The sequence below is a fragment of the Macrobrachium nipponense genome, chromosome 1, assembly GCF_015104395.2.
Source record: "Macrobrachium nipponense isolate FS-2020 chromosome 1, ASM1510439v2, whole genome shotgun sequence".
NCBI classification, from domain to species: domain Eukaryota; kingdom Metazoa; phylum Arthropoda; class Malacostraca; order Decapoda; family Palaemonidae; genus Macrobrachium; species Macrobrachium nipponense.
Window position 1 is genome coordinate 60,536,772 of NC_087200.1, and position 15,900 is coordinate 60,552,671.

At 41.3% G+C, this 15,900-nt stretch overlaps 1 protein-coding gene across 1 annotated transcript in view; it reads right to left on the reverse strand.

Moving 5' to 3' along the window:
- Positions 1-622: 622 nt before the first annotated feature.
- The window catches only part of LOC135219342 (protein FRA10AC1 homolog), a gene marked incomplete in the record, with an annotated part of 130,298 nt that continues 115,020 nt past the window's right edge, over positions 623-15,900 (reverse strand). Inside the window, 1 exon segment of the mRNA XM_064256018.1 lies at positions 623-11,478. Within this exon segment, the coding sequence (XP_064112088.1) occupies positions 11,195-11,478 (284 nt within the window).

The following is a 15,900-nucleotide window of genomic DNA, read 5'->3' on the forward strand; positions in this document are numbered from 1 at the left end:
AATACAACGAACTAAACAACGACGTGTTAACGATGCAGCAGCACCAACAAACAAACATTTATCGGTCGCCTATACAACTATCACTCATCGCAAAATCGTATCTCAAATATTTCGTTGTATATCAAAGCTTATATTTTCGCAAATTTTCTGTTGTATCTCAAAACATTCGTATATTAGGGCAATCATGTCAAAGTTCCAGTGTAATTTGATCAGAGAGAGAGAGAGAGAGAGAGAGACGCCTTGGCAACAATGGTCACCGTCTCGGGGATTGACGTAACATTTATTTTCTGAACAGATAGGACAGAGAAGTGTTCGTTTCATTAAACGGCCTCTGACTCATAGCAGGAAATGTTTTGTTGATACTAATATATAAGCCTATTTAAAGATACGTTTACTTTAATTAGTCTATATGATACGTAAATAGTAATCAGCTGTTCTTGTAGCCCTCAAGATTTGGCAAAATCACTCCAGGTTGTACATAAAACTTCAAGAATGTAGTGTCACCAGAGGATTACAATAGTTTTTACCTTCAAGAACCAGCATTCTTTTATGAAAATAACTCCAGGTTGTACATAAAACTACAGGAAACAACATGTAGTGTAACCAAAGATTACAAGTAAGGTATAACTTTTTATTAGTTTAAGACATATTTCCAAGCGTCGTTCCGGCTTACGACGCGTCTCAAGAACGGAACCCCCGTCGTAACCCGGGGACTGCCTGTATAAATAAATGCTAAATATACCAGAGAAAAAAGCCATATGGAATGCCAGAGTTACTACCTCCGGCTCGCTCACCCTTATAGGGTGTCGGTATAGCACAGGAACGAGTGGAAACCACTATCACAGATGCTTTGCCAGTTAAATGTCTCCTCTCTCAAAATCCCCCTCTAGAGAGGTGCAGTTACAATGTCTACCTTCCGCTCGCTACTACTACTTCTGCCGAGAACCCTCATTCCTGAAATACGCACCCAAGCTTGGGCCAGCTAAAGGGTGGGGAAAAGGAAAAAGAGAGGGATGGGTTCACTGGGCGACACAGGTCTTCCCCCAGAAATAGATTTTTCTTTTGTCAAAATCCCTTTTCTGGGCTCGACCTGTGTCGCCCATTGAAATAGTAACAGAAAATTGGCCATACAAGCTTGGAAATAAAATGTAAACAAAAATTTATATGAAAGGAAAATAAAAATTCCTTAAAATAACCAAGGTAAGGATAACAAATTACAAATGGTAAAAAGCACCTAATATGACCAAATCCATACTATCACTAGGAAAATGCAACAGGTAATGAACATAAAAACAAACATATTAACCCTCTTACGCCGATTGGACGTATTAAACGTCGAGTCAAAATGTCTCCCGTATGCCGATTGGACGTATCATACGTCGACTCAAAAAAGTTTTTTTTAAAATTTGCGGAAAAATACTTATAGGCCTACCAGCCGAAAACTTTTGAATCACGCGCCTTGGGGGATGCTGGGAGTTCACGGATCAAGGTGTTGTTTTGTTTACAATAGTCACGCAGGGGCGCAAGCACGAATTTCTTTCTTATCACACTAAAAAGTATCAGTGACACATCTCAAAAATTATTTCATCACTTTGACATAATTTTTGCACCATTTTAAATTATCCATTACATGGAGTATTATACATGAGAATGTGCACAATTTCATGTAGAATACAACAAAAAATACTCATATTTGTAGCTTTTATCAGTTTTGAAATATTTTCATATAAATAACGATAAGTGCCAAAATTTCAACCTTCGGTCAACTTTGACTCTACCGAAATGGTCGAAAAACGCAATTGTAAACTAAAACTCTTATATTCTAGTAATATTCAATCATTTGCCTTCATTTTGCAACAAATTGGAAGTCTCTAGCACAATATTTCGATTTATGGTGAATTTATGAAAAAACTTTTTCCTTACGTCTGCGCGGTAACTCTTCCGATAAATTTTTTCGTGCGATTGTCCTAATGTTTGCACCATTTTAAATTTGCCGTTACATAAAGTTTTATATATGGAAATGTGCGCAATTCCATGCACAATACAACTAAAAAGAACCCATGGTTGTAGCTTTTATCAGTTTTGAAATATTTTCATATAAATAACGATAAGTGCAAAAATTTCAACCTTCGGTCAACTTTGACTCTACCGAAATGGTCGAAAAACGCAATTGTAAGCTAAAACGCTTATATTCTAGTAATATTCAATCATTTACCTTCATTTTGCAACGAATTGGAAGTCTCTAGCACAATATTTTGATTTATGGTGCATTTATGAAAAAAAAAAAAAACATTTTCCTTACGTCTGCGCGGTAACTCTTCCGAAAAAATCTGAAATTTTTTCGTGCGATTGTCAAAATGTTTGCACCATTTAAAATTAGCCATTTCAAAAAGTTTTATATATGAAAATGTGCGCAATTTCATGTAGAATACAACAATAAATGATTGAAGGTTGTAGCTTTTCACTTTTTCGAAATATTTGCATATAAATCGGGACTTTGACACTACCGAAATAGTTGAAAAACGCAATTGTAAGCTAAAACTCTTACAATCTAGTAATATACAGTCATTTATCTTCATTTTGAAACAAATTCAAAGTGTCTAGCACAATATTTAGATTTATGGTGAATTTTTAAAAAACTTTCTTTCCCTACGTGCCAATTCGCAGCCGAAAATCTCCGAAATGAGTACGTCGCATTATCCTAGTATTTGCTCCTTTTCATGTTAGCCGTTTTATAGAGTTTCATATATGAAAATGTGTGCAAATTCAAGAAGAATACAACAAAAAATAATGGAAGGTTGTAGCTTTTCTCATTTTTGAAATATTTGCATATAAAAAAATATATATATAAAAATTTCGACATTCGGTCAAATTTAACTTGTCTAAAATGGTCGAAATCTGCAATTCTAATCTAAAACTCTTACAGTATCGTAATATTCAATCATTTGTCTTCATTTTGAAAGAAATTGGAAGTCTCTAGAACAATATGTAGATTTATAGTGAATTTAAAAAAAACCCATTTTTTTACGTCTGCGCCTTACGAATTCGTGCATCATTTTGTGATAATATTTTCCCGGTGTTGCTTTTATCGTTTTAAAATGTATTATATATAAAAATGATCGCAATTTAGTGTACAATACAACGAAAAAAAAGTAACTCGTTAGCTTTAACCCTATTTCGCACAGCGCGATTTGAATACAATTATGTATGAATTTTTTTTTCTCGCCACCATATATCGCATTTACATATGATAATGATATTTTTTTTCATTTATGATCATTGCATACTAAACTTCAGGCAATGACAAAAAAAGGAGCAAAAAATGAACTCTTAATCTTCAAAACTAAGAGCGCTGTGATTTTTTGAAAAAATTATTTTTTCCGCTTCCGCGCTCACTCCAAACCTGGCCCGGCATACAGGAGAGGTTTTGATTTTTAGGGCTTCGGCGTAAGAGGGTTAATGAACTATGTACATGTACAGGAGTGGGTTGATGATCAATCCAGTCTGGAATAAAAGGCAGAAAGGCAGGGATTACAAGCGAGGCAGGAAGGTGAGAGTGAGTACCAAAAGATAATTAATAGCAAAATAATAAAATACAGATTTAGAATTACATAACTAGGTCATATCAGGGGAGACAATGTTTCCTGCAGCCACTGCCGAATATTTAAGGGCCTCCAGAGTTTTCAGATAGTGGCGTTTAAATGCTGTCGGGGATTTCCAACCGGTATATTTTTTAAGATCCTCGAAGTTCATATGATGAAAATAATTAACTGAGGTAGCCACTGCCCGGATATCATGGACATGAGGGACTGAATCCAGATTGGCTTGTTTAATAAAATAAAGAATTTGTTGTCTGATGGCCTTCAAGGAAATGGTTCCACCATTCTCTCTAATAAAAAGAGGACCTGAAGACTTTTTAGAAGTTCTGCCTAGATAAGATTTTAATGTAATAATAGGACATAATGATGGGTCCTGTGGAAGAGGGACAGTCTTCCATGGAGACCACCTGTTTTGTGGGTCTTCATTCTTTGCTAAGAATTTCCGATCTGGAGAGAGCAGAACTTCTCCTGACAGAAGGAAATCAATATGATTTGGTTCTCTAGAGAGAGCCGACAGTTCAGATATTCTGGCGCCTGAGGTCAGACTCATTAAAAATAATGTTTTCTTGAGAAGGGTTATATATGAGCATGATTCGTTATCAGTATCTGAAGCCAACCTGAGTACATCATTTAAAAACCAGGAGACCGTGTGAGGGCGGTCTACCGGTCTCAGACGAGCCTCTAGGGATAGACGAGAAGTACGAATCTGTTAAATCAATATTAAAGCCAAACTGAAATATCTTCCTCAAGGCAGATTTAGTCGTAGTAATGGTACTAGCAGCTAGGCCTTTTTCGAAGAGTTCTAAAAAAAGAAATTGTCAGATTCGTAGTCATATTTTGGACATTCAATTCTTTTAGAAAGATGGCTAGCTTCCTTACTGCCGAATCATACTGCCTGGGTGTTGATTCTCTTTTGTCTGACTCCACGAACAGGGTGTTTAGTGGGTCAATACTAGCATCCTTCTGTGCCGTAAACTTCATGAAGTCCATAAAGTTAGGGCATTCAGAATTCTTAAGGAAGCTGACACAGTCTGAGTTTGTACTATTTGAGTCAGTTTTGAGTTGGGAATCCATCTGGGACGGAGTTTCAACTCTAGTAGAAGAGGAAACTAATTGCTCTTCAGTCAGTTGGGTGCTAACAATGCTATCTGTCCTCTGAAAGATCTGAGTTTGTGTAGAACTTTCAGCAAGAGGTTTATTGGCAGAAATAGGTAAATCTTCTGCCAATTGTTCCAGTCTATGGACATCGCATCTATGGCATGAGCCAGAGGATCCACATTGGGAGCCACATAACACGGAAGTTTGTGATTGGACTCCTTGGCGAACAGGTCTACCTGAAGGCCCGGGATTTGTTGGCAAATCCAATTGAATGATTTTGTGTCCAAGGACCACTCCGACTCCAGCGGAGTTGTCCTGGACAGTGAGTCCACAATGACATTCCGTACTCCTGCCAGGTGAGTGGCTGACAGGTGCCAATGATGTTTCCTTGCCAACGAAAAGATTGCAATCATCACATGATTTATTTGGCTTGACTTAGGCCTCCTCTGTTTATGCAATAAACTATCACTGCGCTGTCCGAGACTAGTCTGATATGAATGTTCCTGGCTGGAGCTAGTCGTTTCAGGGTCAGAAAAATGGCCATTGCCTCTAGTACGTTGATGTGGAACTGGCGGAATGTTGTCCACCATGTTCCTTGAACCTTCTTGTACTGAGAGTAGCCCCCCATCCGCTCAGAGAGGCATCTGTGTGGACTATCAGAGACGGCGGGGTAAAATTGTAGTGGCACCGATTTGGAAAGACTATGGCTTCCGTCCATGGGTGGAGTCTTTTCCTTAGTATTGGCGGAATCAAGGATATTTTGTCTCTGAACTTGTTATTGGCTCTTTTCCGCCATACCTGATTGATATCCTTCAGTCTGGCTTTCAACAGAACATCTGTTATTGAAGCAAACTGAAGTGAACCTAAGATTCTCTCTTGGGTACGACGAGAAGCCCGTTTGTAGCTTTTGCTATCTTTCTGCACTTCTTTGGCGGAAGAGATAGTTTGTGTGTGGTTAGGTCCCATTGAATTCCCAACCATTGAAAGCGAGCCGCTGGAATGAGACAGGACTTTTCCTTGTTTATCTGGAAACCCAGGTAGTCTAGGAATTTTATTACTTTGGCTGTTGCCTTGCGACATTCCTCGTCGTTGGTTGCCCAAATGAGCCAGTCGTCTAGGTAAGCTACTAACATCACCCCCTGAGCTCTTAGCTCCTGCACTACTGTCTATCCTAGTTTGGTGAATATTTTGGGCGCTATGTTGAGCCCGAATGGCATGACTCTGAACGAGTAAGCTTGTTTTCCTAGTTTGAAGCCTAGGTATGGAGAGAAGTTTCTTGCTATCGGTACATGATAGTAAGCGTCTGTAAGATCGATAGAGGTGGTGACGATCCCACGGGGAAGTAAGGTCTGCACCTGCGAGACGGTTAGCAAGCGGAACTTGTTGCATTGAATGTATGAGTTGAGACGGGACAAGTCCAGAATCACTCTTCATTTGTCCGAGTCCTTCTTCGGTACACTGAACAAACGTCCTTGAAATTTCAGGTGAATGACTTTCTTTATTGCCTTCTTTTGAAGGTCTTTGGCATAGTCTAGAAGGTCTGTCGTTGGAATCTGATGGAAACTGACTGGTGGAGGAGGCCCTTTTTTCCATCTCCACCCCAGACCTTTCGATACAATACTGTGGGCCCATGTACTGAAGGTCCAATGGTCCCGGGAGAGGTACAGTCTCCCGCCTACCTGGAGAGACTCATTGACTGGTTGAGGTCTTACTTCCTCTGCCTCGTCTGAAGCCTCTGCCTCTTGAGAGAACTCTAGAGCCAGCTCTCTGCCGGTAAGCACCTCTTGCTCTGCTACCCCTTGCGTGCCTATTATAGCCTCGAAACGCCCCTTGTGTTTCAAAGGAGGGGTTGAAGGCTGGGGAAGTCACAAGGGCAGCCGAACTCGAGGGCTGTAGAATCGGTTGACTGCAGCAGAACAAACTGCTTTTGTGGTTGTGCCTTAGATGTCGAAGGCTTACTCATTTGGGAGACAGGAACTGCCTGTACCACTGTTGAGGCTGAGAGGTCTGGAAAGGCTGATACTTCCTAGGCCTCTTCCTACTTTTGGCTTGTGGTCCGGGGGTCTCGAACTTCCTTTGGAAGGGAAGTCCCCAGCGGACACGAAGGTTCTGGTTAGCCCTATCCGCCTCGCTGAGGACGCTGTTAACCACGTCCTCAGGAAAGAGGTTGCCCCCCCCCCCGATCAATGCCTTTATGGGCTTGTTAGGCTCAGGCCTGATGGAGGCATTAGCAAAGACATGCTTCCTGCAGTCTCGTCTAGCCACTATGAAATCATACAGGTCCGATTGATAAGCCTGAAGCAGCGACTTTGTCAGGACCCGGAATAGAGGCTCCTCTGCAAAGACAGAAGCTGTCAACTCTGCAGTGGTGACTAGTTAATTGACCTGCTCAGCCTACATCTTGCTTCGAATTCCAACTTTATCATGGTATCTGGAATTCTAGGCAAACGTTCACTGAATTGTGTGGAGGCACACTCCGGGTCGAGTTTGCCCACTGTGAACGTTGCCGGAGCGCCAACCCAACACTCCAGATCTCCGGGAAAAAGCAAAGAGGTAGCCTCCGTCTCTTTTAGCTGAGGCATGAGTTTATCCTCCATTCCGGCTTGCAGTGTCAATTCTGCGATCTTCGATGTGCAAGGTGTCGGGATGTTATCTGGTGCTACAAACATGGTAAAGCAACCTTTGTGAGGCGTCAACTTGGTGTTGACGCACTCCCATTCTGTAAGGGTGCGGACCCATGCCGACTGAGCCTGATCTCTAGGGTAGATCCACTGTCTCTTTCGGGACCTTGTCTACCCTGACAAACGCTTCCTCGGCTAGCCTAGCGTAGCCCGGGAAGGGGAATTGTAGGCCCGGCGGGAAAAACTCATGTCTTCCACGGGTCGGGTTCCGCAACCCTCAATTGTAAGCCTGCCCTCTGAAAATGGAGCATGTAGAGCCAACCGACATGGGTTGCTATTCTCAAATGGTGTGGGAGCTTGGATGCGTCCAGCACCGCAAAGGACTGCGGTGTGCTTCCGGACTGGATAAATCCAGCCACCAATTCCTCCTGGGTTTGCAATCTTTGGGCCAGAGACAGGATGGACATCGATGACCTGGCGGAGCCTGCCAGAGAAGGCTTGGCTGGTCTAACCGCCTTCGGCAGGAGACTTTGTCTTCAAGGTTTTCACCTTGGGGATTACTGAGCCCGACCTATTCCCAAAGGTCGTGGACTTCCCAGAGAAGCCCTGAAAAGAAGAAGGAGTTGGGTTGAAGGAGAGAATGTTAGCCCCATGATTACCTGCCTCACTTACCTCCCTACCTTCCTCCTGGTCCTCGATGGCTATGGGCTCTCGATGCAGGCTGATGGCCACCACCTCCTCCGCCATATCATCGCACAAGCCCTCTTGGTCCTCCGGAGGGGCTTGGGTCTCTTGGCAGATCCGCTCTATAATGGGAGCCGCCACTGCTGCCGAAACCTTAGCGTTTGGGTAGAGGAGGAAACACATCTCCTCCGACAGCACGTAGGGTTGGCCGGATCCAACGTTCCTCCCATACCCCCCTACCCAGGCCTTAAGGGTCGTCAGCGAGGAGGCCTTGAGCATCAGATCAACCTTTAAGAGATAATCAAATCAGGTTTCGCCGGAATAAACACAGGCCTGGAGACATACTAACACAGGCTAATAAAAGGGCAGATTGACGATCCATGGCGAAGTAAAATTCCAAAAAGCGAGAAACACAACACAGCAAAAGAAAACACGTGTGCAGTGTAGTAGTGCCATCAAAGGAATGACGTCACAGGCGCTAGCTACACGGTAGCAGGTAGTGAGCCGTAGGTCGGCTCCCCTATTCTTGAGGATTTTTGATGTAGGAGAGGCTAATTGGAGAAGGACCCATGGTAGTGGTTTCACTCGCCCCAGAAACCATACCGACGCCTTTTAATAAAGGTGAGCGAGCCAGAATATTCTGGCATTTCAAATTTAGCGGTTCTCTGGTATTATAACATTATTTTACCTTAGAAATAGTGCTAAAGGAACCTATTTCACGGAGCGACATGGCCAAGCCCAGAAAATAAATTATAAACTAATAAATGTCGCCCAGTTATACATAATAAATTTTCTTAACATTGAGCTCTGAATGTCTCCGCCTGCTCCGGAATCCGTAATCTCGTTATCTCAATACGTAGCTATAACGGGCGGGGTTGGCCTGATACGAGCAGAACAGGGAAAATAGGTAAAACCTAAGCCTGAATCTGACTGCACCGGAGAAGAGTAGCAGTTCCAAGTCAATTAGAAACGCATCTCTAAGCCTAGTTCCGCCCCCAATGGAGTGGAGAAGCAGCGATAACACTAGAGAAGTACGGAAAACAGAGCGGCGGAACAGTGGTACGTAAACTCCGGCGTATAGCCTCCTGGCAGGTGTGATGGTAGACCACACCTCACCGGAATAAACACAGGCCCGGAGATATACCAACAGAGATTACATAATCTACTAATCCCCCAATTTCCTCCGACTAATCCCCAGGACCGTGCTCTACGCTCTAGCTGTTGTTCATCAGTAGTATTACTTGGGCAGCGAGCTAACAAAGCAGAGCCGGAACAAGTCCGGGACAGGGAGGGGGGGGGTGTCTGGAGGAGAGTGGAAGAGTCGTGATCGCCTGGCCACAGCAACCGATCAGTGAATACCACTTCTCGAGAAGCCGTTAACTAGCCTACTACTAAAGGGGACAGAAGACGGTAGGCCGACTGACACCCTAAAGGGAGCAATGGCCCAGGCTACACTCAACAAAATTCATAAAATAATTGATGAGGAGTTATTGGAAGTACTGACAAAAAAGGGGGGAGAAAACCGCAGCCAACTAAGATCCCAGCCTAACCCTCCGAAATCGGTACAGATCTGGTCAGGTAGGCTAAGATGGCTCCTATAAGGACGTCACGAAGAGGACACCTAGAACCTAACTCAACCCTCCAAAATCGAATCTACCGATCTGGTCAGGTAAGATAGGCCTAGCCCCTACATACGTAACAAGAAAGGAACTCTCTAGTCCTGGGCCACCCTCCAAGCAAACATATCTGCCTGGTCGAGTTGGCGGTACTAGGAGCCACTAAGGGTGGTGGGACATACTCAACCCGCCTAGCCCACCCTCCAAAACCTAGCCTAGGTCTCGTCGGATAGGCTAGGGTAGGTCATCGTGAAGAACTCCCAACCTCATCAAATATAGCAATACAAGATTATAAAAAAAAAACTAAACTAGAAACATACGTGCATGAGCACTGCGAATGAGTGAGGAATCTTCACCTCTTAAAACTAAACTGGCATACCGCTAGGCTAGCCTAGGACGCCTAAACCACAATACTCGCACATAACGTAGTAAGAAGCATATCACCGTATGCATGTAAGGGAACCAACTCGCTCCTGAATGACTGATAACGAAAAAGGCCCTATAATAGGCTAATAACGTAAGGATCAAACCGTAACAAACAAGGCTCTCAGTATTCGTCAGGTGCGAGACGGTAAAATATACGAAAACAGTAGCCTATACAGTGAAGTGCTAAACAGTGAACAAAATTACACAGCAAAATAAAATTCTGATATAACCGCGCACGCGGCCAACCATGCATCCAAAATGGCTGACTCGGAAGAAGCATCATGCTTGGCTCCCATGAACAAGAGTCTTAAAATAAGGGCAAAATATTGGATGCATCGTTGCCCCATCGTGCTCAAAAAACAATAAATGGAATACTCAACTTAGATGAAGAAGTTTCTTGGTGTAGGGAAGACATGATGCTCCGCAAAAACACTTCCTGGAAACAGTGAAAATGGTGCGTGTGAACACAAAGTGTGCTAATTCAGGAATGAGGGTTCTTGGCAGAGGTAGTAGTAGTGAGCGGAAGGTAAACGTTGTAACGGCACCTCTCTAGAGGGGGATTTTGAAAAGAGACATCTAACTGGCAAAGCATCTGTGATAGTGGTTTCCACTCGCTCCTGTGCTATACCAACACCCTATGAGGGTGAGCGAGCCGGAGGTAGTAACTCTGGCATTCCATATGGCTTTTATCTCTGGTATATTTAGCATTTATTTATACCTAGAAATGAGTGCTATAAGGGACATTTCACTGGGTGACACAGGTCGAGCCCAGAAATTATATATACAAAAAATAAAAAACTGGACTACGGTAAACAATTTGAACAAGTTAAATTCTCAAGGTGATGAAAAGTTAATTGTAAGCTGATAGCTGCATCTGAAAAAGTGTTGACAATGCACAAGATTGTTTCAGTGACTAATGAGGAGAAAAAAGGTGAGGCTATGGGCTGAGGCACACTTGAGGATCCAGAAAATCATGCATAGACTACTACCTCCTGTGTGAAGGACAGGACCTGGGAACATTTAGGACATGAGTACAGGCATATTTTGATTACTGGGGTTGTGATGAAACAAACTTGGATGAAGTAAAATCTGTAAACTTATTCCATTGACTTTCTAATGACCTGCCACCAAGCAAAGAAAGGAAACCACATCATAAAAATAGGTCTTCTAAATATTCTTCAAATTCTTCTTCTCTACTCTTCTCTTCAACAACTGATGCAGGACCCTTCCATATGCTTTCATCTGTATTGGTATCTTCTTCCATGCATTCTTTTCCTTCTGATTCCACAGAGGGTTTTTCTCCTTCTTCAGCATTGTCTTTTTTGTGCTTTTTCCTATTTTCTTTTGCTCTTTTATGTTTGAATTTAGATTTCTTTGTAACTTCCTTTCGTTTATGATGATAATTAACTTTGTACGAGCAGTCACTGCATAGTCCTGTAAAATACCAAATCTATTAGTTTTTATCAATATTAGTATGAGAAATCACTGTATAGTCCTGTAAAAATACCAAATTATATAATTTTTATAAATACAAACTTTTTTTAAATTTATCCCTTATACACCAAAAGGCACAGATACCTTAATGCCAGTTACTTCAGTTAACAAAAAAAATTCTTGGGTTGTTCTGTAATGTGATTATTCCCTCTTACTTATCTAAAGGTAACCCCTCCTCTTAATATGTGCTAATGGGACTTGCCCCATTAGCGATAAGAGGCTTACCCACTTCAAGATGAGATGGGTTCAATTATTCATGAACTATAGAAGCCAGAGAAACCAAAGAGGGATGCCAATAGGCTTTTTCTGTCTTCAGAGATTTCAAAACACTGGATTTTACAACTGAGAATAGAAAGGAAATCATGCCACAAAATACTGATGAATAGAGAAAATCACAGATGCAATACAAAATTGTGGCTCTTTCTGGAGACAGGTACAATATCATTATGATATTGGGGGGAAGCACAGGCATGTTTTTTGAGTTGGGTTTAGCTAAAGAATGAAGGGAACTGCTAAGAGATAATGCCAATGTCAGACTACTAAACTTCCTTTATATATGTTCTTAGCTCTTTAACACACAGCTCTGACAGCAACAAAATTCAGAAGAGGGACACTACCAAAACCTATAATTTTACTTAAGCAGGCTTATTATCAAGTAAAATATACCTACTTTAAGGATTTATAATTCTCAGCTACATCTTCAAGTGCATGTAAATCTGGAGATCCTTGCCTTAGTCTGGCTGTATTTCACAAGTAACTCTCCAGCTCACTTCATGATGCGTGACATTTATTTTGTTGATAATGTGTAACTGCAACTGCCATACTACTGTATTACCTCCAAGCATCAATGTCTTCAGTCAATGAAGATGACATGGAAATATCTCTTTTCTGCACAACAGCCCTTATCTAGAATATATGAGCTTGTAAATAGCAGCATCCCAAAATGAAAAGCAAAGATGGTTGACTGACTCAACCAAGCAATGAGCAAAAACTACTTGTAAAGTGTCATAGTATACTCCACTAAACAGAGCGCAAGACTACCAGTAAACTGCACTGTCTTGTCAGGATCACTTTCACTGCCAATTCACCCGTAAGGTGTATTATGAAAGCGAAGATACAGGTACTCGGGCTTAATGGTTAACAAACTGCATTTTGCACTGCCTTCATGAAACGTAAGGTGTCTTGTATCTTATATTCCCCAAAAATTTCCATGATAATAGGAAAAATTAATAAAGCCTCACCATTACCTGCTGTGCCTGGTTTATCTAACTATTAAGTTCTTACTATTGACTAGCTTCACTTAGTCATATGCTAAAGCTTGCATATAATCACAATTTTTAAAAGTAAATTGTATTTTTCCTAACAATACAAACCTGAGGTCCTTTGCAATAGGAATTACTTACGGCGAAGTTGGAATACACCCATTAAAATTCTTGAACAAGGTGGTTAGGCAGTAACAACCGTCTAGTAGGTGGGGAGACCCGCCGGTCTGGATGTAAACATGCCAGTTTGCCTTTTAGCTCAGGTTTCAGACTGAGGGTGGCATAAGGTGGGCATTAGTGTAAAGGACCTCAGGTTTGTAGTTATGAAAAATACAATTAACTTTCAATAACTGTGATTTGTTCCTATACAATATGCAAACCCTTGGTCCTTTACAATAGGAAGACACTTATTGGAGGAAGGAATCTGAGTGAGTCTCTAGAAACGACTGGAGTACAGCACGCCTTGGCTACTACTCCTGGTAGAAGGAGCGAAGTATGCCCTGCCTAAATTGATCAGTGTGTATGAACTGCAAAATCAAGTCATTCTGGGCCTTTACAACATGATTGAGGAATGTAACTCATTTGTAAAAGGCATGGCAGAATATTCAGAGTAGGAGGCATTAAGAAAAGGATCCGAGATGTTCCTGCCTTATTGCCCGAGTCTCATTCTTCCCCTTGTTAGAGGAAGGAGCGGGATTACACTTATGATTTTGATAGGAAAGTAGAAAGGAAACTCGATGTGTAGGTTTACTGCATCAAATGCCCGATCAGTGTGAGTAAGTTCGAGTCCTACTCTTAACCCACAAGAAGAGAAGCAGAAGGATAAGGGGTTCCAAGGGCTGAGCTGAAGGATTAGATATATTTACATGGCTAGGAACCAATTGGTTACCTAGCAACGTGACACCGACAGTTTACTGTGGGATTCGAACCATATCACATTGAGAAATTAATTTCTAATCACCAGAAACAAATTCCTCTGACTCCATGTTGGCAGAGCGGGGAATTGACCTTGGGACTACTGTATCGGTTGGCGAGCATGCAAACCGCTCATCCAACAAGAAACTGTTAGGGTAGTAGAAGCATCCTTCCCCTTCTTTGGCCAGAGGAAGCCGATCAGGATTCTGAGGCTGCCTCAAGCTTCAGAAAAGGAAGGGAAGGGCAATGGTGGAGACATTCTCCTGCAGGACTTCTACAGCGTGAAGAACAGACATCAGTATCCAGTGATAAAACTCCAAGATAACAGCACATTTTAATATGATTTACAGCAGGGGAACCATACACACACTCAAGGGCCAATGCCACAGCATGCTACCATGTCACAGGTAAAGTCCCGAGGGTTAGGGTAAACAACACAAATATATCCAACCATCTACTGCTGATCTACTATCGCTCACTGCTAGCCTGCATAAAAAGAAAAACAATATTAATAAAGAAGCAGATTCCCCTCGTACCATACCAAAGGGGACTGCCCTTCGAAACGAGAGGAGATCCCCAAACTTCAACACCACACCCTCCTCCTTGCCCAACAAGCGAGTGAAGAGGGCAAAGGAAAAGGAAGAATACTGGGAGAGAAAAAACAGGAGCAAACCTCCGAAGTTTCCACCGGTAAGTGATAAAGGGGTATAAACACCCTTGCTGCCAACTCCTAATACATGAAGGGGAAAGATGGCCTGCAAGGCTATCACAAAAAGTGGGTTTGCATATTAACCATCTTACTCCGATTGGACGTATTAAACGTCGAGTCAAAATGTCTCCCTTATGCCGATTGGACGTATTATACGTCGACTCAAAAAAGTTTTTTTTAAAATTTGTGGAAAAATACTTTTAGGCCTACCAGCCGAAAACTTTTGAATCATGCACCTTGGGGGATGCTGGGAGTTCACGGATCAAGGCGTTGTTTTGTTTACAATCGTTACGCAGGCGCGCAAGCGCGAATTTATTTCTTATCGCACTAAAAAGTATCAGTGACATATCTCAAAAATTCTTTCGTCACTTTGACATCATTTTTGCACCATTTTAAATTATCCGTTACATAAAGTATTATATATGAAAATGTGCGCAATTTCATGTAGAATACAACAATAAAATACTCATGATTGTAGCTTTTATCAGTTTTGAAATATTTTCATATAAATAACGATAAGTGCCAAAATTTCAACCTTCGGTCAACTTTGACTACTGAAATGGTCGAAAAACGTAATTGTAAGCTAAAACTCTTATATTCTAGTAATATTCAATCATTTGCCTTCATTTTGCAACAAATTGGACATCTCTAGCACAATATATCGATTTATGGTGAATTTATGAAAAAACTTTTTCCTTGCGTCCGTACGGTAACGCTTCCGATAAATTTTTTCGTGCGATTGTCCTAATGTTTGCACAATTTTAAATTTGCTGTTACATAAAGTTTTATATATGGAAATGTGCGCAATTTCATGCACAATACAACTAAAAACAACCCATGGTTGTAGCTTTTATCAGTTTTGAAATATTTTCATATAAATAACGATAAGTGCAAAAATTTCAACCTTCGGTCAACTTTGACTCTACCGAAATGGTCGAAAAACGCAATTGCAAGCTAAAACTCTTATATTCTAGTAATATTCAATCATTTACCTTCATTTTGCAACGAATTGGAAGTCTCTAGCACAATATTTTGATTTATAGTGAATTTATGAAGAAAAAAAAACATTTTCCTTACGTCCGCGCGGTCACTCTTCCGAAAACATAATTTTTTTTTTCGTGCGATTGTCGAAATGTTTGCACAATTTAAAATTAGCTGTTACATAAAGTTTTATATATGAAAATGTGCACAATTTTATGTCGAATACAACAAAAAATGATGGAAGGTTGTAGCTTTTCTCTTTTTCGAAATATTTGCATATAAATCAGGATAAATATAAAAAAAACCACGTTCGGTCAACTTTGACTCTACCGAAATAGTTGAAAAACGCAATTGTAAGCTAAAACTCTTACAATCTAGTAATATACAGTCATTTATCTTAATGTTGAAACAAATTCAAAGTGTCTAGCACAATATTTAGATTTATGGTGAATTTTTAAAAATAACTTTCTTTCCCTCCGCACGCCAATTCATGGC